This window comes from Ammodytes marinus (genome assembly GCF_949987685.1).
Source record: "Ammodytes marinus genome assembly, chromosome: 6".
NCBI lineage: Eukaryota > Metazoa > Chordata > Actinopteri > Uranoscopiformes > Ammodytidae > Ammodytes > Ammodytes marinus.
Window position 1 is genome coordinate 26430818 of NC_137235.1, and position 25611 is coordinate 26456428.

Consider the following 25611-nt stretch of genomic DNA (forward strand, 5'->3'; position numbering starts at 1 on the left):
TTAACACACACACGTGTACAGGTACTGTTTACTGTATATACACACACTATTTCTCTCAGAGCCATGGGAGAGAATATGCACAATGTACAGTACGCACACACACACACACACACACACACACACACACACACACACACACACACACACACACACACACACACACACACACACACACACACACACACACACACACACACAGGTTTGCTGTTGATGGTGCAGGTAAAGCTCTGCTTTCCCAAGCAGTTTGAACTTTGTGTGAGACTGGCAAACATCCCTGTGCAGGGTAAGCAGATTTTCTGCCTTCTTACGCAAAAACTACAATAAAGGAGAGTAAGGTGGAATGGGGGGGGGGGGGGGATAAGGAGAATGACAATGTGTTTAGTGCTTACCTTCAACAAAAATGATGGTATGGGAGGAATGGAGGCCAGAAAACATATGGGGAAGGTGAGATGGCAGCAGCACAGAGCCCAGGCTTTACACGTGCCAGTATGCCTGTACCAAGTCAACACCCTTTACACATCTCAACTAAAGCTAGACCAGACTAGAATGTATTATAAGAGACGAGGGAAACCTTTCTTCCACAACTCAACTGCACAGTTTGGATGCTTCAGATGGAGGTTGGATTTCAACTCATTTTTCAGTTCAAAAAGAGTCTCTGGGGTTGTGAATGTCTGAAATATTTATCCTGGGAAGTTGCAGGATATGAAATGCAGACTAAAGTAATCTAAAAAAAATGGGGCGATTTCAGCAAACCGTGAAAACTGTCATACCCAAAAACATCAAAGTGTTAAAACCTTAAATCCATACTACAAAAGTATTCATTGTTTTTGTATTGTATTTGTACTTGTATTATTCATTAAGAATGACTGTGTTTACTGGGGGATCTTCTGGTCCTACTTAACACTGGATTCAAGAAAATGTGAGGGTACACAAGATAAATTGCTTGTCCTCACTTTAATACAGTCATACAGTATATAGTTTCAAAGGCCAATAAATGTTGTGAAAGTGCTGTTAACTAATGCTAGAGCTGGTGGAGGGTTGACTATATGTCATTGTTTATTAGATGCATATTATATAATAAACCAGAGATCCCGAGCTACTGGTAAGAGTGCAGCCAACCAACCATTGTTAAGCACAGTTAAATATGCAGAGCACAAGATAAGAATATCATCTTCGATCAACACTCACGCGCGCGCACACACATGCGCACACACACACACAAAGAGCAGCGCACAGTTGAAGCATGTGAGAGTGATGCCAAATTGAAACTGTGTCTAAAGTGAATTATCTTTGGCTGGCTATGGCTGCCTCACTGCTCTGTGATTATGTGTGTGTGTGTGTGTGTGTGTGTCTGTCACCCCCTAAACTTATAATGTGTGGGTCTGTATGAATGTGTCCCGGAATTAGAGTGACAGTGCATCTTTCCTGGTAATGTGTCTTTTTGTGGAATGGGTCAGGATGGGTCACACACACAAACACACACACACACACACACACACACACACACACACACACACACACACACACACACACACACACACACACACACACACACACACACACACACACACACACACACACACACACACACACACACACACACACACACACACACACACACACACACACACACACACACACACACACACTTTGCGCTCAGATCGGTGGTATGAAGTCATTTGTCTGAATATTCCTGACGGAGGGGTCTATGAATATAATGTATGATCAAACCGTCCCACTGCAACCACGACTACGAAAAATAAAATCAGCTGCTGTTTGTGTTCATACAACGACAGCTTTCAATAACGTTTGCCCTGTTGTAGCTTGTGTTCAGGTTGCATTTGTGTCTTGAAACCTCCTAGCACTCCCCCCTCTCCTCCACTTTCTCCCTGTGTCTTATCATGGCAGATGAGACAATAGGACCCCTGATAGGTGTCCTGTGCCATGCCTGATAACACTGCAGCTGTCACACTGGCTGATAGATAGACCTAATACAGTCACACATGTGGTAAACACACAGACAGAGGATGTGATTGCTGACCATGACAAGAATAAGAATAGGAGGGGCGCCCTTAGCTCAGTTGGTAGGGCGGCCCCCCCCATGGGCCTCGGCCAGAAGCGGACCCGGGTTCGATTCCAGCCCGCGGTCGTTCTCTGCATGTCACTCACCTCTCTGCCCCATTTCAACTCTGTCGCTACAATATCAATAAAGCATAAAAATGCAAAAAAAAAAAATAAAAAAAAAATAATAAGAATAAGAATAGGGTGTGCTGCTAACACATTTAACAAAAAAAACAATTATAAAATGTGACAAATTTAAAATCGGTAATTTTACGACAGTATATAACGTCCAGAGTAAAGTTGTTAGTCCTCACATTCTTAGCCACACAATGGCAACTACTTTAATTGAGATCTCACTGTAAATGTGTTCATCTGCTAAATAACACTTCGGTTGTATGTTGTCTGGTAGGGTTAACCTTGCTCTTCTTTACGGTATCTGTAATAATGTTACACTTGGTCAATGGCAGCTATTTAAAAAAGGGAAAACAAACACTTTGTAGGTCTATTAGCAGTAGCTCTACTTAAAACCTTTAGCTATCAATATACAATATTTTAAGTTACTTGTCTGATTTCTGTAAATCAATATCCCCGGAGCAGCAACTTGTCTTATAAGTCTGATATTCCGAAACGCTTATATGAGCTCTGTACTAAGTAAAGTGCTAAGCAAAGTTAACAACACTGCTTATCAATCATATGGTGTATTACACATTGAGGGCTCTGCAAAAGGTGCACAGGTGTTTTTATGTCATCTGATTAGGACATTTAGAATTAAAATGGAGGTGGGTGTAGTAGCTATTCAGGGGATTTTGCTTAAGCCAAGATAGAGTGAGATAAATGTCGATGAAGCAACAGCATAATTATTACTTTGGTAAATGTTTAAGAAGGATTATGCAAACAAAAATCCACAAATGAACCATTATAAACAGATTTTGAACGTCTCCGAGAACACAAATCTTATTATCTATACACTCTATCAATCAGTTTACATTTCTTATATCCACTTTTCAACCTAAACTACAATGACTATAGTTCTGTGGCTGTTGCTGTGGTCTTATTTCTCCCTCAGTGTTACATTTCAGGTTTATCTTATCGCATATGAACTTTTCAGATAAGAAAGCCGGGGTCATGTAGGGAACAGGTGAGATTGATGTTAAAGCTGGAGATGGTACATAAGTGATAACGGTTTCAAATACGAGTAGGGAACAAAATGTATGTCTACAGAATAGTAAATCTCAAATTTCACAAGCCCCTTTATAAAGTGTCTTAGAGAAAAAAAACCCAGTTACAGATAAGCTGTAAGATATTGAACTGGAGTCTGAATTCAATTTCACATAACAATATAAAACATAAATATTGATCTTCTTTTATCATTTGTGATACCCTACGCCACCATTGACCAATGTAGTGAGATGTCACAGAGATTGGTAAAAGCGTTTTATTTTAAGTTGTGTTTTGGTTCCATATAATAAACTATAGTAGTCATGATATATCTTTAATTTCTCCATTTTTGCTGATGAACTTTCTGTAAGTGGCACTCTCGTCTGTCTAGTCAAGCTGAGCTATGCTAAGTGAAGATTGTATGACGTAGAGTATGGACTATATGAGCCCCATACGTTAAGCCAAAGGTTGATAGATTCAAGATAGTTTATGTTTCATTTGCACAACATTTACAGCAGCAGTCGTTAGCATTTAAATTAAGTATCAAGCGACCTTCAACAATGCAATATAAAATGAAATAAAAAATATAAAGAGTAAGGACAGCCATTTGAGACCTAAATAATCACTGAAAATAGTGCAAAGACAAAGTGCAGATAACATTTAAGTAAAGATAGAATTTAAAATTAAATGTAAATTAATTAGAATACTACACGAGAGAAGCAAGATGAAGGTGTTTATGTGTAAGTGTTGTAGGTTATTATGTGGACCGAGCAGGCATGCTTTTTATTATCAGAAGCATCTGAAATGGTTGTGCCTCCACTTTACCAATACTCCAACGTAAAGAATGACTAACCTGCTGTATTCTGTAGACACAAATAATTAATCAAACTATACAAACTCACTCTGTGTGTGTGCGTGTGTGTGTGTGTGCGTGTGTGCGTGCGAGAATGGGACGGAGCCACGGTGCCAGTGAGAGAGCGGGGAGGGAGTGTGGGAATAAAGACGGAGGGAAAAGGGAAAGAGATGGAGAGAGGGAGCTCTGCGCAACCATCAATCACCTTCTCCGGGTTCAAGTTTATTTGGCTTCATTTTTTTTTCTTTTTTCTTCAAAATTCACAACACAAAGGAACGGTGGAGGTGGAGGTGGAGAGAGAGAAAGAGAGATAAAGAGAGGAATATGGGGAGTAATATAGCAGAGAGAGAGAGGGGGGGAACTCACTAAATAGAAAGAAAGGCTGGACATACAGGCAAGCTTAATGCACGTATGGAGGTGTGTTTTTATGTGTGCGCCCCTGGGACCCACAGCCTGCGTCAGAGCCCTAATGAGAGACCAGAACTCCCTCCATCTCCTATCATAACTACTTGGACAACTGTATGTAGGTTACTCTCACTTTGCAATGCTTTTTTCCTTTCCTTTCGTACGAGCATCATGTGATCGTCCTCATGTTTCAATCACTTTCGATCTCTCTCTCACCATGTACCACTGGCCCGTCTTCCCCCTGTGTTATTTTTCCAGTGCAGCCTACTTCTTCTCCATACTACATTTGCCCTACTAACATATGACTCACAATCCCTCCTTGCCATTCAGCTCATTCATTCCTCGAGTTTAACATTTAATATTCCATCTCTTTCCCGGTCAATATCTCTCCATCCCGACCTGCACTTTTTTACTGTTATTAGAATTATGGTGTCACATTAAATATACATTGGAGTGCATTGGTGATGACTGTTTGAGGGAACAGTGAGCAGTTAAGTCCAAAAACAGTGAAAGCTAATGCAACTCAATAGCTGTGTTGGACCAACCACTTTATATTAGCCTACTTCATAGAGAACTAACTGCTTCACAAAATAAATGGTTTCTAACCAGTTATGAGACTTTGAGTCAGTGGCACAAATACTGCACGCCTCTTGAAAAAGCTCTGAACTTTCCCTTTAGCGATTGAGATACCAAGCTCCTGAGCTACAGCAGTTCAACTTCAGCTCTGGCATTTCTTTCTCAATGTTCTACACCTTGAGCTATAACACATGCTCACATACATATGCAAATGATCATGACAGGGTTTGTTTTATAAGATAAACTGGTAATGAGAAAGTTGCTAAAAATGAAAAGTCTGATTGGAACCTGTCCTGGCATTACGTCATCTTCAGGAAAAAGAAGACAGTCACATTCATGCCCAATAAAAAGACAGAAAATTGGAAGAATCTTCTCTTGCAGTGCTGCAAGAAAAATGCCAGGGCACTCACTGAAGCCTTAGAGCTACTGTAGAAAAAAAACAGAAGCTCTCACGAGTAGCGTTCAATAGCCAATATGATTTTTCAAAATTTTAAAACAAGAAGTTATTCAGAATCAACTAGCCCGACGGACAATTCTAGACAAGGGTGATGAGGATTGAACTCAAGAATGAGTCCTTGATGAATTCGGCTTTACTGATGAATGGTTGGAAATCTACATACAATCTGTCATTGATTTCTTTTTGACTGCAAATGCCATTTCCCTTGTTTGAACACTGGGAATTTGATTTTGTTCACAGTTTAACACCCGCGTTTTTTTCTTCCCTGAGTTATTCTGTCTTCCTTCTGCCACTCTCCTCTCTCTCTCTCTCTTCTAAGTATCAGGTACAAGACTGTTGGATTAGGCTCCTTTAAAAGCGGATTAGCTGTGTCTGAGCCGTTTTGAGGTAAATTGCTCCAAGGAGTCAATCTACACCCCCCACCCACCCCCTCCCACCCACACTACACTACCACCACTGCATCCCATCTCCTCTGTAAAACGGCGTCAAAATGCTCAACCTAATCCTCATAGAGCTTTACCACACCTCTCCCTAACCTGCACCCCGCTCTGTCGGCCTTTTCATCCTCCCTCCTTCTTTCAGCCCATTCAGAAGAGTGGAAGAGTGTTCTACGTTTAGGATGGGGTAACATGGGGGTTTAGAGGAAGAGGCTGGCATTTGAAAACAGACACTCGAATGGACACGTATGAACCGTATGACTTCATGATGCTGTTGTTGTTGTTGTTGTTGTGTGCATGTGTGTGTGTGTGTGTGTGTGTGTGTGTGTGTGTGTGTGTGTGTGTGTGTGTGTGTGTGTGTGTGTACCTGCTGGAGCATGTTACTGAACAGCGGTGAGTGGTGTTCATGGAAAGTGGTGATATGGGCTTGTGTGTGTGTTTGTGTGTGTGTGTGTGTGTGTGTGTGTGTGTGTGTGTGTGTGTGTGTGTGTGTGTGTGTGTGTGTGTGTGTGTGTGTGTGTGTGTTATGGCATCTGACGAAGCAGATGGGGAGGATGGGATGCATTTTGAGGACACGGGCTGGGGTCACATCTGTGTTGTCCCTCGCATTTGTCTGTGTGTGTGTGTGTGTGTGTGCGTGTGTTTGTGCGTGTGTTTGTGCGTGTGTACTTTGGCATGGTGGCCACATTAAGCAAGATTAGCAAGTAGAGACAAACACATTATTACATGAAATATTCAAACTGACCTGATAAGCTTTCTCATAGCCAACTGTTTCATTCCCTTCTCTCTCTCAACATTTAAAAAAACTATAGTAGTGTGATGTCAATGCAACCTCCAGCTGAGCCATACGCCATATATATCAATAAACACAAGAGCAGGCTGCTTATAGCCGGGGAACATTTGGACAGAGACGGGGCTGTCGCGTGGATACACACATGCTTCCCCTGCCTCGTCTTGGAGCTGCCATTGATTTGGGCTGCAAGGTGCTGTGGGCAACGGTTGCCATGGCAACCGGCAGCCGGGAAAGGCAGCCAAAGTTTGAGCTGGCATAACGAGAGTGTGTTTGTGTGTGTGTGTGTGTGGACTGTTTGTGAGTTTGTGTATATGAGGTAGAGCAACCAAGCGTGCATATTTTTGTTTCTGTGTGTGTGTGTGTGTGTGTGTGTGTGTGTGTGTGTGTGTGTGTGTGTGTGTGTGTGTGTGTGTGTGTGTGTGTGTTCTGTGTGTGTGTGTGTGCGTGTGTGTGTGTGTGGTGCTGGCGGGGTGACAGCAGTCTGTTTAGTATTCAGCCTTCTGACTGCATCTCCCTTCCTCACTCCCTTTGGCCCACAGACACGGCATGAGAATGACCCCCCCCCCACACACACACACACACACCCCCCATAGACATTGATGCAAACACACACTTGGCTGTGGTTGTTATAGGCACATACTTAAAATCACACACACATACACTCAGACACTGTGTGCCTGCAGACACAGTGTCATGACTGGTTTCCCAACACAGTGAGGCCTGCAGGTCAGTATTGTAGATGAGGTGAATATTAGAAAGGGCTTGAATACTGAAGACACACCCGCACTGGAGATAAAGCATCCACCATATTATGATAATCGTCTGGAAAAGCAGCCTGTTGTTGGAGAGGTGAATATTGACATCCCCTCTCCAGCACTGTATTCACACCCCTAAGGGCGTGTCCAATGGGTGGACATGGGCAGTCTCGGTGTGTTTGCTCTGGCGCTGTCTGAGTCAACCAAACAGCCTTGGTGGTGGTGAGTGTGTGTGTGTGTGTGTGTGTGTGTGTGTGTGTGTGTGTGTGGGTTGGAGGAGTCAAGGGACACTGGGAATTGTTTTCATCCTGCTGTCGCCAATGCCTTTCTAACACACACACACACACACACACACACACACACACACACACACACACACACACACACACACACACACACACACACACACACACACACACACACACACACACACACACACACACACACACACACACACACACACACACACACACACACACACACACACACACACACACACACACACACACACACACACACACACACACACACACACACACACACACAAAACGTATGTGCCTACTCTTATCACAATAAATGTGCGTTAACACACTTACTATCATACTAATCACTACATATCTTTGCTGTGTGACATGCACACACACGCACATTCATTATTTACATTCACACACTTAAATAACAAACAAACAGTCATAGATCACACACACACACGGGCTGCAAACACACTGTTGGACACATGCACCGTCAAGCATTAAACCGCGTACCCACACAAACAGTTATATTGGGAACATACACAAGCAATGACACACACAAACACACACACACACACACAAACACACACTATCGATCGCAAGTAGTGAAGTGTAGCACGGCGCTTACAGCTCCCCTAAGCACAGGAGAGGCAGAGTGTTTAAGGTGGCAAGAAGGAGGGACAGAGAGGAAATGGATGGGATGGGAGGAGAAGAGAAAAGGACAGAAAATAAAGCAATGTGAGGAGAAGAGAAAAGAAAGAGACATGAAGAAATGGACAGCAGGGGCATAGAGAGAGAGAGAGAGAGGAAGAGAGCTGTTTGTCTTGTGTTTGTCTTAACAGGAAGCATCTCAGGAGGGAGAGAGAGAGAGAGGGAGAGAAGGAAAGAGGGAGAGGTAGAGAAAGAGAGCAAATATACAGCAGTCTGCCGGCCTGCCTCCTCCATCCCCCGATACACCCCTACACCCCTTCACAACCTGCCCCCCCCCCACCCATACACACCCACACACACACACGCACACACACGCACACACACTCCCCATCTTTAGAGCCTCCCTAAAGGATCTAAGAGCAGCTCAGCTCAAGCCCCGACACGTGTGCCTGAGAGAGAGAGAGAGTGAGAGAGAGAGAGAGAGAGAGAAAGAGGGGAGAGAGATGGAAGAGTGAGCAGTACTTACACTGTGTGTGTGTGTGTGTGTGTGTGTGTGTGTGTGTGTGTGTGTGTGTGTGGGGTGGGCAGAGTGAGCAGGGGATAAAATGTGTGTACGCGAGGGAGGAAGGGAGAGAAGGCAATATCTCCTGCTCATGGGGCTAGATGGAGGAGAGAGAGAGAGAAAGAGAGAAATTCTTGGTCTAGGGCTGTGCTGCCCCCATGTTCTCTCTTACTTTTCCCTTTGTCGCCCCTCTATGGAAGTAAATCTAGAGAAGCATGTTGGTTACTTACAGCAGCGGCCAATGAGGTATCTATAGTTGGTTTGATTTGATCATTTGAAGAATTCATTGAATGGAACAGATTTACATTCATACCCCCTCCCTCTACCCTTCGACATGTGATAACCATAATGCCTGTGCATTCATGTGACATGTAAGGAAAAGCAGAAGAGCAACTTTTCCAAAGACTGAGTCAGCGAGAACATTCCCTCATCAATTACATAGAGAGCGACATGACAGTAGGGTTGCAGAGCACAAACCCTCTATTACAAAAAAAAATGAATGCACATTTGAGTTTAGCGGTGCAAACATAGGCACTGGTCTACGGGAATGTGGAAAAAAAAGTGAAAAGATCACATGAGTCACCCTGGACCATATTCTCCACAAGTGGGCGAGTGCATGTGTGGCATTCACCGAGAGATCAGTGCACTTTGCTGGCATTGGTTTGGGTTCACTGATGGCCCCTTACAGAGAGGTTTACTGTAGAAATACAAAAGTAGTTCTGAGTGATCACTTTTGTCATATGATGAAACAAACAAATCCCCATCCATAGTGCATGAGGGGGTCACTAAATGGTTTGAACCACTGCCAAGGTGTATTGAAGCTGTACTGGTGGCACATGGTGTACAACAACTTTACCAAGACCTTTTCTGTTGGTTTATCCCTTCACTTGTCATCCTCTGTATCCCCTAGCAGCTAAAATCTACCAATAATATCACTCTGGATTAAATTGGACAGGTTCTAGAAGGGTGTGCAATATTGACCAAAAAAAAACAATATCTCGATATATTTGGGGATTTTGCCATTAACGATAATTGGACGATATTGTCATTTCAGACATCGTCAATTAAGATATGTTATTGTAAAGGATATATATCGCACACCCATACAGTAGGTTCTAGTTCAGCATGTTTGAGACAACCTATGTGTGTGCGCTTGTAAAGTATGCAACCCCTGAGACCTTGAGGAGGTCAGGGAGGAGAAAAGGATTGAAAAAGAGGAGAGAGGATGATGAGAGGGGCTTTACCTCTAGAAAGAGAAGGAGGTGGAGAAGGTAGGGAGCAGGAGGGGCTTCAGAAGAGAGTGTGCATGCCTGTGGGTGTTTTTCAAAGCCTGTTTATTCGATGTGTGTGTGTGTGTGTGTGTGTGTGTGTGTGTGTGTGTGTGTGTGTGTGTGAGGGTGTTATTATCATCACCAGTGTCTGCTCCTTGGTGCACTGCAGTTGGTGTGTGTGTGACACTGTGATCCCCTACATGCAATAGCACACACACACACACCTGTGCTCACGTCCACACTCAGGTGCACACAGTCAAACCTCCCGCTCTAATTTATCAGGCTGACACCAGAGGCCCACCTCCGAGGCCAAAAGCTGTCAATCCATTCTCATCCAATCATCACTCAGACAGCCCCAGAGACCCGCCCCCGCTCTGCTGCCTTCACACAGCTACATGCAAGAAGCCACATCCGTCTCACAATCATTCTGTTTCACGCACGCACGCACGCACACACACACACGCGCACACACACACACACAGGCTCGTGCGCGCCTTTGCTCCCCCACTTGCTGCTTCCACCGAGACATCCTCCACCGTGGTGATGGTAACCGCGACAACGGGCATAAATTAGCGTCATGGCAATATGCAAAGCGAGGGAGCAACAATTAAAGCTTGACTAACGAGCTTTTGAGGAGCGAGCCTGAAGTTTCCCCGAGCAGCTGCTAACTGGATTAGCCTACACTGTCTCTTTCTCTCTCACACACACACACACACACACACACACACACACACACACACACACACAGGAAGAGAATACGGAGCAGAGAGACTGTGATGTTTAAGCACCACCTGTGAGACGACTCACACACACAAAGCCAAAGGCTAATGTACACACACGCTAATGCAGACAAAGAAAGCCGAATCTAGTCACAGCCAGTATCACTTTACCCAAAAATAAACGCCATTACCAAGAGTGTCTCAGGGGATGTCAACATATCAGCACAAATTACTGCGCAACAATAAATATACATACATAGGCCTACACATGGAGATACGCCTTTACTTATCCAGCTGAGCGTTGAGAGTCATTAACAGCTTTTATTATACATATTTAGCAGACATTGGTATTAAATCGTAAGATCTCTAATGTGTTAGCTGTTGTGACAGAATATACAGACCATCACTGCTGACTACATTTACAATAAGTAATTATAATACCAAAGCATACTATCTATGATTCTTTAAAAGGAGTTTAAGACTAATCTATTAAAGATCCAATGTGAGTGAAATGATCATTAGAAACAACTACAATATTTAGGAGCTTATTGCCAAGAAGACCCCTTTCAATTAAATTTGGTGGACTTCCCCTTTAGCGTTGTCTGCATTCAGTAAATACGGACGTAAAGCTCCTCTGCACCCATTTCCAAACCAATAAATGTTCACTATGATAAAGTACTCTAAAGAAAAAACAGCAGACTGTAAATTATGTTAAATCTTTTAAAGTTGACTTGCTAATGTGATTTGAGACCTGTGTGACTATCCTCTAAAAATAAAACGTACTCACAAATTACAGAGTTATTATTATGATTGAGCTAGATGCGTGGAGCACAGTGAGTAGGTTGCATTTCAGACACTCCGTTCTGCATTGCTCACTTATTTTCTCTCTTTCCAGGCCCCTTGACTTTCTTTTTAATATGCTCCGTCCTAACTCCACGATAAATCTCTCTCTTTCTGCATTTTGCCTTTCCCCTTTAAGTCGTTCTGTTTCTTCTCTCTGCACGCACGCCCCCCCCCCTCTCTCTCTCTCTCTCTCTTCCCTGTCTCCAATTCTCCCCTGCTCACTCAGATAAATCTCTCCAACCCCCCTTCAACCTCCCAATTCTATGAAACACACACAAACATACATGTGCACGGAGTCGCTCTCGCGCTCGCTCACTTACACACACAAACACACAGCCCTCCAGGCAGCAGCCACAATGGCCCCATATTAATAAATCTGTTCCTTTATTGGTGCTGAGTGTCTCTGGCAGAGGGAGAGAAAGGAGGAGGGGCAGGACAGGAGACGCAGAGATCACCAGAGGGGAGGAGGAGGAGGTGACTGACTGACTGTAGCCATATCAACAAGAAACACAAGGAAAGCAGACATTGCCATTATAGAAAGAGACAACATTGTCGTCGACATACGCACACGCCAGCACACACACTTTTGACTCTAATGCAATGGCCTCAAGATAATGAGCAGAACAGTCGGTTTCACATGTTTAGGTGTGGTGTGGTGTAGTGTGGTACAAGTCCATCAACACTTCCTTAACGTCCTCTGATATTTTTTTAAGGCCACCTGACACCTAGCTGATCCACTGGAGCATTCAGAGTGGGCTGTGCTGGTCACCGGACTAGGGGGAAAAAATAACTGCCCCGAGGTGGGCTTTGGGTAATGACAGCAGCTAGGCTTGGCTTAACGGTCCAATCTCAGCCATCAGTCAGCTGTGACAGATTGGGGATATGAGCTAAGGAGCCGTTTAGCTGTGGTGTTTGGCGTGGTGTGTGTGAGTGCATGCGCTTGTGTGTCTGGGTAGAGGAGGAGGAGGAGAGGGGGGAAGGCTATCAGGCGCTGCTAGTGTTGCAAAGGCATCAATACACTCTCGACAGGCCATTTTCCTATGCCTATTCCCAGCCCTGGCTTGTTGCTGGGGCAACTACCGCCATTTTACCTTCCCTGGCTGCACCTCTGGAAGGTTTTATAAAACGACATTGCATTTTTCCGTGACCTGTCCCCGTCAACTGTTTAAATAAGCCTGTATATGTTTGTATTTCTTGAGCCCTTGCCATTGGACATTCTGTTTGTTGAATGGAGTCCAAGTTATCTGTATACTATAGAAAAGCTCCAATGGACAGCCAACATTTCATACATCCCCTTCAAGGATTGACAAGCAAAAACTGCAGGGTGTTTCATTCTCCTCCCAAGGTCATAGGTTGAGTGTTCCATAACATTCATCTCCACAGTAACCTAGCTCTGCATTCATCTTAAGATGGAAGAAGCGCTCAAGGTCAGGTCGAAGGGATAGCTTCCTTCTTTGACCAAGGCAGAAGCAATAGTTTGGAGTACACGTGTAACTGCACCATTTAAAAAAATGGCAATGGATGGCATCAAACAGTTTCCTTACCTGTCCGTGGGGCTGCATGGCGCTGTAGGGCATGTTCTGGTTCAACACTTTCTGCTTCATCATCAACATCCTCTTATGCTCCTCACTCAGCTGGGCTGTCTGGCCTGGTATTGGGCCCTGGGTCTGCCCTGGCCCCGCGCCTTGCCCACCGCCACCCACCATATAGGGAGGCATCATGGGGTTCTTCACCTGGTTGTTCCCTCCCATGGGCGGAGTCATCCTCTGGCCTAAGTGATCAACCCCGGCGCTAAAGTGACTCAGCGGTTTGGTGTTGTTATACGACAACATGGCTGCCGTTTGCTGCTGCTGCTGTTGTTTTGACAGGGCGTTCTGGTTGATGCTGTTTGGCTGCTGCTGGCCCATCATGCCCATGTTGCTGTGAGGGAGGTAGTTATTCATAGGGGCTTTGGGCCCGTTGTTGGGGGCCATCCCAGCCACTAGAGGGCCCTGTGGTGTGTTAAAGGCTTGAGGTGGGTACATCATGGGGCTGTTGGGTTTGTCTTGGTTAAAGGGACCAGAGTTATAGGGACTGGTTGGAGCGCCCGCAGGTGACCAGTTTGCTGCTTGTTGCTGCTGCTGTTGCTGCTGCTTTTGCTGTAGAAATTTAGCCCGTTGCTGAGCCATGGCTTTGAGCTGCTCTGCTGGAGAGAGTTCAGGTGTCACTGGTCCCACAGGCTGACCTCCAGGGGGGACCCCGGCCGCCCCGGGTCCCGTGCCTGCCTGACTGACCCCCGGGCCTGGGTTCAACATGTACCCGTTCCCTGGTCTGGAGACCGCTTGTGTCTGAGCCTGTGTAGGGGTCTGAGGGGAGCGAGCCACGCAGTTGTGCAACGGGGAACCGGATGCCATGGCGACGGCCGGAGACTGCTGCAGAGGTTGCTGAGGTGGGGTTCCATTGGCAGTGGTGGCAAACTGAGGGCCCGAAGATGATGGTCGGACCTGAGGAGAGCGGTGCAAACACAGAACAAATCTCATGACACTCCTGTAGGAATAGTTAGCTTGAATGAATTGGCTTAGCTTAGAATTCAGACTAAAAAACATAGGGAAAATGTATCCTGTCGGTCTCCATAGTTTATATCTAACACTTAAAAAAAATGTAAGCTACATGTTTTGCCTTGTTTGTTTCATCTGTTCACAAACAGCAAAGTAGAAATGTCTGGTTTTACAGGTAGTAACTTCAAAGCGTTTCGTTGTCAGAAGGGATGGTACCATTTTGCCTGTACAGAGACTTAAAAACTTGACTTACTGGCCATACTGTATATAGCAATCAGTGGCACAGACTGAAACACTGCTATAATCACTGGATTGATACGACTCTCCCTTAACATTTTTGTGTGTGTATTGCAAAAATGAGACACAACTGGCGAATTAAAGAGCTTGGAATATGTTGGTCGGTGTGCATTTTAGAACTTTGGAGAGAGCCAGAATAGCTGCCTGCCCATTGGTTTCAATCATTGTGTTAAAGTAAGCTACTTTCTGCTGGCTTCAGCAAGGAAGGGAGTTCATTGAAGAGACATATTCAAATGATAAAAATATTATATACAATATATGGATCAACAATAATATAAATTCATCTTTCCATTGAGAATATATACAGTAGGTCAAGATACTTAGGCATTACATAAATACTTCACTTTACTTTCATAGCGATGATCTATAGCATTATTGCTAGCTACAGTGAGTTAGTCCAAGCCACTTTGTTGAAATATAAGTTTACAGAACTGTTTAATAACAGTTTGTTTTTAGTTGTTTTTTGTTTTTTTTACAGTGCACACACAGTATGGACCGGAAGCGGATCGTGAGGAGATATTCACAGATTTTGACAAAAAATGATTTGACAGAAAATGATTTGACAACAAGCTTTCTGCAGAGTAGCTGATTTGTCCTATCATGAAATGTTGCTCATAAACATAAGATTTGTTTTGTTTTCAAATTGGTGTTAGCCATCCGACTCTGGAGAAAAGCACAGCTAGCTTTTTAAACTATATTATAGCCCTAAAACACTGAGTGTTCATGTATATTTCTTGTTCATACCAATATGTGAGCGAACCACCTAAGTTGGTCGAAACAGAAATAAGGGCTAAATCCCCCTTCTCTGAGACATGCTGTTGACCCTCATAGTACTGACCTGTGGTGAGCCCATGGGGACCTGTGGGCCTCCCTGTGGAGGCTGAGGAGGAGGAGGCAGGGCTGCTGCTGGCGCGGTGTTCCCAGACGCGTCTTGTGGGCCTGGGGTCTGATTGTTGGCCGGCCTGCTGAACTCGGCCTCCTTCTTGTCCTCAAAGTCCTCGTTGAAGAGGTCGTGCATATCGTCCTCTGGCACGGTGTTGGCCAGCTCGTCGATCAGCTCCTGCCACTCCTGGTCGTTCAGGTTGATGTCAGAGAAGAGTTTGTTCTGATTGGACAGAGACTGGGGGTCTGAGGACTCCATCCCGCCTCCGTCGTCCAGCGGCTCCTGCTTCAGGTCTTTGAGGAGGCTGAAGCTGTCCTCCAGGTCTAACGAGCCGTTCAGCTTCATGTCCTGGAGATGGCTGCCACCGTTCTTCCCCAGTTCGTCCGACTGCTGGCCCACGTGGTTGCCGTTGCTGTTTGTAGTGTTGTTTCCGGTGGAGGTGTTAGGCCCGCCCAGTATGGGCTTAATGTCCATTTGGTGATGCAGTGGAGAGATGGGCGGTACATTGTTGTTATTGTTGTTGTTAGGGAGACCCGTTAGCGAGTCCAAACCACCGGAGACGTCCTTCCGTACCCGCTTGGTAGAGGGCGAGTAGCCGCCTCCGTCACAGATGCCGTTCTGTTCCCCGTTGAGGGGCGATCGCGCGCTGTCCAGTTTCCTCTTCACAGTCTCCTGGAGCTGTAGCAAGAAGCAAAAGAAGAAAAGGGGAGAATTGATTAGGGCTTCAGGGATAATAGAGATGGGACATGTAAGTAGCAATAGGAAACTTTTCTGTGGTCTTCAGGGCACCAACAATGGAAACAACATGAGATACCAAATCAATAAAGCAACAGGCTGCTTCCTCTCTACACACCAAGAACTGTCAAGGGAATTCAAGAGGTGTGCTGAAAATCACCCGAAAAATCAATTGTGCTTTCAGAACAGATTCAAGCCGGAAGAAATAATGAGCATATAATAATGAGTTCTCACGTGGAGTAAACATGCAGAGGTACACATTTCCTTAAGTTAAGTCAAAAACATGGGTCAGAGCCCAGAGAAGACTAGCAGCCATCTAAATAAGCGGTCCCAGCAGGCTGGACTCCAGGTTTACTGAGAAGGAATGGAAAGATCAAAAGAACGGCTCCTTCAATCTGTAGTATTCTCTCTACAATTAGCATCAGCCAATAAGCTTCTCCATATAAATCCACATCCATGTCTGAGCCTTACTGCAGGCTGCCTCCGCACACAGTCCGCTTAACTAAACAGTCCCCCTGCTTCTGTCATGGCTCAGACGAGATAAGGACAGGGTGCTAAGGAACAATGGCTGCCAGTTAAGGTAATGACTATCATACACCTGGGCTGGAGAGGAGAGGAGGTACGGAGGGACAGCAAACAGACACAGAGGCTAAATACAATAAAGGGCACAATACAAGAAAAAGAGCAGAGGGAAATCATGCCAACTTGAGAAATTCTACAAATGTTAGCCTTTTATTCATTCCCAGAAGGTTTTTTCTATCATTGAAAAATTTGCTTTATAAAAAACACAAGTAGAAACATTTGAAAACAGCAATCTCACATTGTAGTGCTGACATGAAGTTAGCTTCTTGAGAAAAATATCATAAAATTGTCAGCAGGGGGCTAGCTTTACAGTTAGCTAACGATTATGTTCGATTGATGATACAGGGCGTATGGTTCAATGCAGTAATGTTAATCTTGACAGTGCTTGGCTGAAGAATGGCGAACAGAAAATGCACTGTACGAAATGTACAAAAACTGTGTGCAGGGGAATGGACAGAATCTTGGCATTTTGCTTCGCTCTGCAATTTGAAATTGTATTTTAGTTTTTAATGTATTTGATCTCCCGGCCCTCGTCCCCTTTCCCTCAGTGGCTTTAGTCGTTTGTCAGGCGGCCATTGAGAATAAGAACTTCTTCTTAATGACTTGACTGTTGAAATAAAGGTCAAATGAAAAAATTTTATGAAACTCCTTAGCTGGAGTTTTTTAACAATAACCACACTTTAGCGGCTGAGTGCTCAGTGAAATGTTGAAATGGATAGCAAATGCTTGTTGTACATCAAGTGGGGGGATAAATACTGTATATCAAGAGATCATGCCCGAACAAGGAATATTTTTTTTTAAGATTTTTTTTTGCATTTTTTATGCTTTATTGATAGTGAGAAGAGATAGAGGTGAAAAGGGGCAGAGAGGGGAGTGACATGCAGAGAACGACCGCGGGCGGGAATCGTACCGAACAAGCATGAAAATAAACAGCATTTTTTTTTTTTGCAATTTTGAGTTTTCTGTGCAATTTCTGAGCAATTTAATAAACTCTCAATCTCAATTTTACCTCTAACTCCAGTTCATTTCAAACCCTAATGAATTTGGCAGAGCAATAGCTGATGCTGTTAAAATGACGGATGGGAACCAGGGACTTGATTTATGAAAGGTTCCTCGGGTGCACATCTTCTGTTCTCTGACCCAAATCCAAGCCAAAGTTTAGGATTCTTTGTTCAAAGAATAGATGTTATATTTACAGATACAGTTGTCTAAGAGGCTCCTAAAAGACCAATTAACAGCTGATTGGAATGCTCAATTATAATTATTGATTTAATATGAGTTATTTGTCAAAGAAAAGCAGCTTAAAATAGTGAAACAATATCTTTAAAGGAAGATAAACGAAGTAAAGTACGTCAATATTGCTAAAAATCTATGACAATACAAATAAAAATGACGCTCTTACAAACATAATGAAAATGTTTGCATCTTTTGTTAATTTACAAAATATGCAAATAAATACCTTTGACTGGTAAGATTTGACTGTACTCATCTCATACCTCTCTATCAATGTATTCACACATTGGAGCAGTATGCATTGCAAGTTACATACATAGAGTGTGTGTATTCTGCAGATCTACATTTCAAAAGAGTCTTGTGTGGGAAAAAACAGCAGAAAAGCCGAGAAATACCTGGTTAAATCCACGCTCTCAGCTGTCACATGTGAGGGAGTCAAACACCCACACAAACAAAGGAAGTACGTACCAGCCATACATGTATGTGTGCAAATGTACGCTTAGCTCTTTGTTATTCAGATGGAACAACAGACAAAATATATTCAGATTGTATTCTGACCCTGAGGTGGACCCACTGAAGCTGGGAAAGAGAGAGACACCCACACACCCACACACACACACACAAACCTCCTCCTTTTTTTTTAGTTTCTTGGTCTATGAATGTGTGTGTGTGTGTGTGGGGGGGGGGGGGGGGGGGGCGAGGGGGCTGTCAGCTCGACTTTCCCCTATGTTCGCCACTATGACTGACAGTCAGCCTAATTATCTTCATGACGTGATAAACACTGTTAGTATTGACAGCCAAACTACAGTGTGAATGTGTGCGTATTTGACTTGAACTCCTATGCTGCTGGTGTAGCCATTAGAGGAACAACTGAGAAAAACACACATCTCCACTGTCACGACATCAGCTCAACGTGTTTGTGTGTGTGGTCCTGCAAATCAATGGGTTTCAATAATTCAGGAGTCCTGCTTTGGTTTTGTGTGTGTACATTTGTGTGTGTGTGTGTGTGTGTGTGCACAGTTATGTGTGTGTGTGTGTGTGTGTGTGTGTGTGTGTGTGTGTGTGTGTGTGTGTGTGTGTGTGTGTGTGTGTGTGTGGTACAGGCTTTCCCTAAATGCCAGTGACTCATGTTGATAATAACAGACCAGCCTTTCAAAGCCCACCCATAAAAACTACCGTAATTATCCAGGTGGTGTGAACTATAGCACCCTCCCACCAACGCATATATGCATGTGCGCACGCACACACAGCTATGTTAGCTAGCTATGGTGGGCCAACTTTTTTTTTTGACATATCCCTTTGTTTACATACCCGTTTACAGAACCTAGGCTGTGTGCATTAACACCAGATTTGTTTTCCATTGCACAGACAGTTAATACAGTTGTGAAAATATATTCACCACATTTTTACAAAAAGTGATTTTGACAACAAGCATTCTCCAGAAAGACTGGCTCCTCCTTTAATACAATTCTGCATATAGAGACAGAAAAAATCAATAGAAAAAATACATTCACACACACACACACACACACACACACACACACACACACACACATGAAAGACTTTGGTTCTGTATGAGTCAGCATGGCATAGCCTGAGGGGAACCATACAGGTTGAATGACAAACCGTGAACTGGTACAACACACTTTATATTAACTGTATAGTTAATAGACAATTTGTTTCAAATAGCACAATTAGCGAACCAATTACACCTTTCAATTCCAGTATTATGTCGGTCATGCACTATACAAAGGGAACTACTGACAACATTTTTACTCATTTGACGATCACTACAACAGAATTGGGAGAAATTAGCCTTTGTGTGAGAGAACGAATCAGTGCTAGGTGATGAGCAAAGGAGACATCTAGCTAGAGCCAGAAAATAATATTTTTTCAAGTAGTTTAATCAAGCTGGAGTGTTTTAGCTTAGCGTGAGCGCAGGTAGAAAAAAAAAGAGCATCGGGAAGAGAGAGCATGTAAAAAAAAGAGCAAACACAGGAGAGAGAGAGAGAGAGAAAAGGAAAAAAAGAGAGCGCTGCTTGTTTCCACCCTCCTGCGCCTTTCTGTATTCCTTGACATAAACACCTGCTGACTGCTCCTATGTCGGCTCCACACACACACACACACACACACACACACACAGAATGACAAAGATACAGAGAGACAAAGATACAGAGAGACAAAGGTAAGGGAGAAGAAACACATACACACACACACAGAAGAAGAAGGGATTTACTTGTCAGACAGAATTCTTTTCTTTCTTCTTTACTTTTTGAGCAGAGGACCAGAACATAAGATAAAGATGAATAGTAGTGGAGGTATAGGGTGGGTGGGAGGAGATAGGTGGCTTGATGGAAAGGCATAGAACGCCAAATGACAGCGGGGAGCAAACGATGAGAGGGTGATCAGAGGAGGGAGAGAGAGAGAGAGACAGAGAGAGAGATGGAGATGGAACCGCTAAGGTGCTGTTGTTATAGCAACCTGCTGCTCTGGTGCTTTGTGCGCTGCATCCTTCTCCTCCTCCTCCTCCTCCTCCTCTCTATCACTCACTTACTCCCTCTCTCTTTTAAAGGTTGAGCATCATATCCAATTCACAAGCAAAGTCTCAATATTATAAGAAGAACAATGTCTGTGTCAAGATAAGTTCCCCAGCAACCGGGGGGGGGGGGATTTTTTTTCTCAGGTTACAAACTAAACGTGGAGGTGGTGTCTATAGCCGAGATATCTTTTTGTCTGTTGGATTACATGTTTATACAGCGCTAGAAAGACATTCTGTATTCTGTACTGTTTAATAGTCATAAAGACAAGCCTTTTGCAAACCAAATCAAAAGTCACATAGCAATTGCATCTGTATAATATCCATGTAATATATGTGGTCCATGCCATGCAGCCTTTTTCTATGCTATCCCTCTCACTGCCACATTATCTCCTCCTCACTCTGATCCATCCGCTCCACCATACTGCAGGGGACCGTCCTGCACACACACACACACACACACACGCACGCACGCACGCACGCACGCACGCACGCACACACGCACACACGCACACACGCACACACGCACACACGCACGCACGCACGCAAAGTGGCTTAAGGGTGATGACAATTGCAGAAGAGAAAGTAGTTAACCAAAGTGACAAAACCAAACAAGGCACATATTCACATGCACCTTTTTTAGCATCCTTCTCATTTTTTTTATCAGTATGTCTGATCCATGAAATTCGTGCTAAGAAGAACTCTGCAGTAAAAGTAGAGCCTCCAGAAATGTTTTACAGAAAATGAAACCTACTGTGGCAACTCATTGTTAGATTTATCGGATTCAAATTTCACAACCAAAAATAAGAAAAGAGTATATGGTAATGGGTCTCCTTAAAAAAAAATGTAATGCTAGGATAAAAATGCATTTCTTTATGACTCAAAAATATCGCTCATAAATTTTCCATTTCCTTGGTGCAGGACAGTATGTCCCCTTGCTTGTGTGTGTGTGTGTGTGTGTGTGTGTGTGTGTGTGTGTGTGTGTGTGTGTGTGTGTGTGTGTGTGTGTGTGTGTGTGTGTGTGTGTGTGTGTGTGTGTGTGTTCCTGGTCTGACCCACTAGACTGTGAAATGAGTCAATTAAATCAAACAGGTATTTAATAGGTAAATGTGTTTGCCGGTGTATGTGTGTGTAATTTTGGTGTGTGTGTGTGTGTGTGTGTGTGTGTGTGTGTGTGTGTGTGTGTGTGTGTGTGTGTGTGTGTGTGTTGGTGTGTGTGTCTGTTTTTGGTGTGTGTGTGTGTGTGTGTGCGTGTAGATTGGGGTTACTTTTATAGAAAATTGACTTCAGTGACTGACTGATTTGAAAAGAAACCAGAATACAGATGTCAATCAAGAGGATACAAACTCTCCTAATTTCTTAAAGCACTTGCTGTATGCCAACAACGGTGAAGCAAAAAACAGAGGTGGCTTTTGATGTGACATCAATTTCTAAAAATCTCTCCTCCTGTGTTGAATGTCAGTCGGCTTTAATGATACACCCAGTACTTTTATACCATTACTACTGGAGTCATTTCAGGGAAAAGAACTGGGACGATATGAGGGCAAAGCAAGAAGGAAAACAGGCCAGGGTGTCATAGAGTCTGTCCTTCATTCTCAAGGACACTGGTCTCAGCACACGTCAGCAGGCAGGCATCCATCCTGCTGAAGTGTCCTTGAGCAAGTCACTGAAACTCACTAGAAGAGCCTTTCAGTGTACATAACCCTGACGTAAAATGACCTGCAAATTTGGACGAGCCCAATATGGTCCAATGACCAAGTTGGGCAGATCTGGCCTGGGTTCTGGGCCCACATGGTGTGAGCACACTGGAGGTTTGGGAAAGGGAGAGTATGCTTAAGTGCTTACTTTCTGAGTAGATTGATAGCACTCTCATGTCTGTATGGTAAATACAGTATGTAGATAGGGCAAGAATGCAGTTAGCTTAGCTTAGCCCAGCGTAAAGAGAAAACTGCTAGCCTAGAGTCTTTTGGTCTTTTGAGTGTGAGGCAGAGGCCAAAACACTGGCACGGTCGTCACATCACTTTGATTATTCCAGGTTTGTGGTATTTTTCTTTGTACAATGCCAACCCCTTGCTAAGAAGCGTTTGGTTTTCCTGAGCAAATCTCTGAACATTGGAGCAATAGAAGGACACAACGTGAAAACAAAGAATCTGGGGGAGTGAAGGACAGAAAACTCCAAGTGACAAGAGGAAGGTTCAAACAAAAGAACCATTTGGCCGCGATCCCAGTGTCTGTGTGTGTCTGTGTGTGTGTGTGTGTGTGTGTGTGTGTGTGTGTGTGTGTGTGTGTGTGTGTGTGTGTGTGTGTGTGTGTGTGTGTGTGTGTGTGTGTGTGTGTGTGTGTGTGTCAAAGCGCCTGCCAGTCTGCCTCCTGTGCACAGGGGGCCTATAGCTACACCCCTGATTTAAATACACGCACTTCTGATCTTCTAAACAATGACGCCTTCAATTTTTACCTTTTCCAATCCTGCCACCGAATGCAGTTGTGTTAAGCAGCCTGGGCGCTGGTTCTTTATCCGTAGGCCAAAACAAAAACTATATTAAACAATATGCTGGTATTTTAATGATGTGACTCTAAATTGGGTTGAATAGTGTTTTCTCAATAATTTAGTTCTTGAAAGTTGCATATCCTTTCCAATGAATGTATGTGATTTGTGCAGTGTGTGTGTGTGTGTGTGTGTGTGTGTGTGTGTGTGTGTGTGTGTGCACAGCGGAAAAAAAATAAAGAATGTGAGCGTGCACATATGCGTGTGTCATCAGCACTTTCAAACCTGCTGACCTGACATAAAACCCCAAGTGGCCGCAGAAAACCATCACTTTTTATGTTTACCTACCAACTCAATAACAGCCACCTTACTGTGTGCGTGTGTGGGTGTGCGCACGTGTGTGTGTGTGTGTGTGTGTGTGTGTGTGTGTGTGTGTGTGTGTGTGTGTGTGTGTGTGTGTGTGTGTGTGTGTGTGTGTGTGTGTGTGTGTGTGTGAGAAAGAGGTGAACGATGGAAAAGGGAGTAGGCTACGGAGCAGTGTGCGCTAACAGACGTTTACAAATCATTAGCATGGAACAGACAACTGATCCTCCTCCTCCTAGTCAAGGACGTTGTGAGTACGGGTCTGTGTGTGTGTGTGTGTGTTTAAATTTTTCAAGATAAAGTGTAAGTAAGAAAGAAGGGAAGCAGAGAGAGCAGAGAAGTAACAGAGAGAAAGAGAGAGAGAGAAAGTGAGGGGACGAGAGAGGGGAAACATTGTGTGAGTGTGAGTGTGTGTAGTACGTGCGTATGTGTTTGTGTGTGGTTCCTGGCCGAGCAGCTCCTCTCTATTTATAGAGCTGCGGCTCCTTCCTGTTTCTGGAGCTGAACCATCACGCCAGGAGAGGGGGGGGGGGAGAGAGAGAGAGACACAGAGAGAGAGAGAGAGAGAGAGAGATGAGGAGAGGAGGGGAGAGGGAGGAAGTGTGAGTGGGCGTGTGGGAGGGGAGACTGGTCGTGTTTGAGTCTTTAGTAAATCAACAGATCCAACCCCTCTCGTTCTCTTCGTCTCTCTTTCTGTATCACTCTCTCTTCCCCCCCCCCTCCCAACCCCATCCCTCCTCCCTCCCTCCCCCTCCCTCTCTTAACTCAACAACATGGGCTCAGCCTGCTACCAAGAGCACAGCACACCAGAGAGAGAGAGGGAGAAGGAGAAAAGAGAGGGGAGAGAGACAGACAAGACTAAACAGTGCTAGAGGGAGATTAGTGGGATATTTTGGAATCTGATGGTAAAATTACAGAGTTCTGTTGCTCAACGGGGACATGATGATTGAAAGAAGAAAAACAGTGAAGAGATGAGATGATTGCTGACATGAAATGACAGAGCAAACAGCAACAACCGTTGACCGTTGTTTGTTTTATTAAAGGTCACCTATTTTGCAAAATGTTTTCCTGCATGGTGTGACTGGAGTTTTCCCAAAGTATGAGGGAAAAAAATGTATCTCCTCTTATGATGTCATGAGGGGAAAAGCTACACCCCTTCATTAACTTATTACTATCTCCACCTGTGATAAGCCACACCCGTTTACTGGAGGTTAGATTCAGGGCCAATCAGAGCAGACTGGGAAGGCGGGGGCTTAAAGAGACGGACTCCAAAAAGGGAGCGTTTCAGACAGAGGCTGAAAAGAGGAGATTCGGCAATGGCACTGCGAGAAATATAAAGGTTGTTTTTCGGACTTGTTTTATGTGCAACGGTTAAAATCGAAGGTTATCACAAAGTCATCCTTGCCGTCTGTAATTTCCCGGGTTTTTTATCATTGTTATTCAAACTGTTATGAATAGAAAAATAATGAGTTGACACCACTGAAGCATCCCTTTCTGTCGCAGGTCCACGGCGCATCCAAACACTATCATGAGTTACCTAATCAAAGACAGACTATTAAAGTAGCCTACTAGACTAAACAAAACTGATTTCACTAAACAACTAACTGAGCTGGGGGGTGGAGGTGGGGGGGGGGGGGGGGGGGGTCGACTCCTAGGTTCTTGGCCAGATGGTCACCAGGAGGGGCCTGGCAGCTGTGTGTGTGAGTGTGTGTGTGTTTTCATAGGGGGGAGAGAGAGAGAGAGCGAGAGAGAGAGATAAATAGAGAGAGAGCGAGAGAAAGAGAGAGAGAGAGAAAGAGAGAGAGAGAGAGAGAGAGAGAGAGAGAGGGAGAGATAAATAGAGAGAGAGAGAGAGAGAGAGAGAGAGAGAGAGAGAGAGAGAGAGAGAGAGAGAGAGAGCTAGGCCATTGATAGGGACAGATTGTGTCCGACACCTGTCCTCGCCGGACACAAGAAGAAGAAAAGAGAAAGCAGCAGCAAGGCCAGCTGAACTCAAACACAGCGGGCAACATCAAAGTGAAAGAATGGAGAGAGCAATGGAGGGCCATTTACAAGAGAAAGAATGGAACAAGGGTGAGAGACACAGGTGCAAAATGATTGGGAGGGAGTGGGCATCTTCACCTTTGTTCCTTCTCATGCAGCCATTTCTATTGACGCGCGTGTAGAGG

General features: G+C 44.3%; 1 protein-coding gene across 1 annotated transcript in view; it reads right to left on the bottom strand.

Moving 5' to 3' along the window:
- maml3 (mastermind-like transcriptional coactivator 3) overlaps positions 1–25611 on the bottom strand; it is a gene marked incomplete at its 3' end in the record, with an annotated part of 100949 nt that overhangs the window by 37965 nt on the left and 37373 nt on the right. Inside the window, exons 2-3 of the mRNA XM_080028755.1 lie at positions 15465–16187; positions 13337–14275 (exon numbers count right to left, since the gene is read on the bottom strand). Coding sequence (XP_079884881.1) covers positions 13337–14275; positions 15465–16187 — 1662 coding nt within the window. The remainder of the gene's footprint in view (positions 1–13336; positions 14276–15464; positions 16188–25611) is intronic.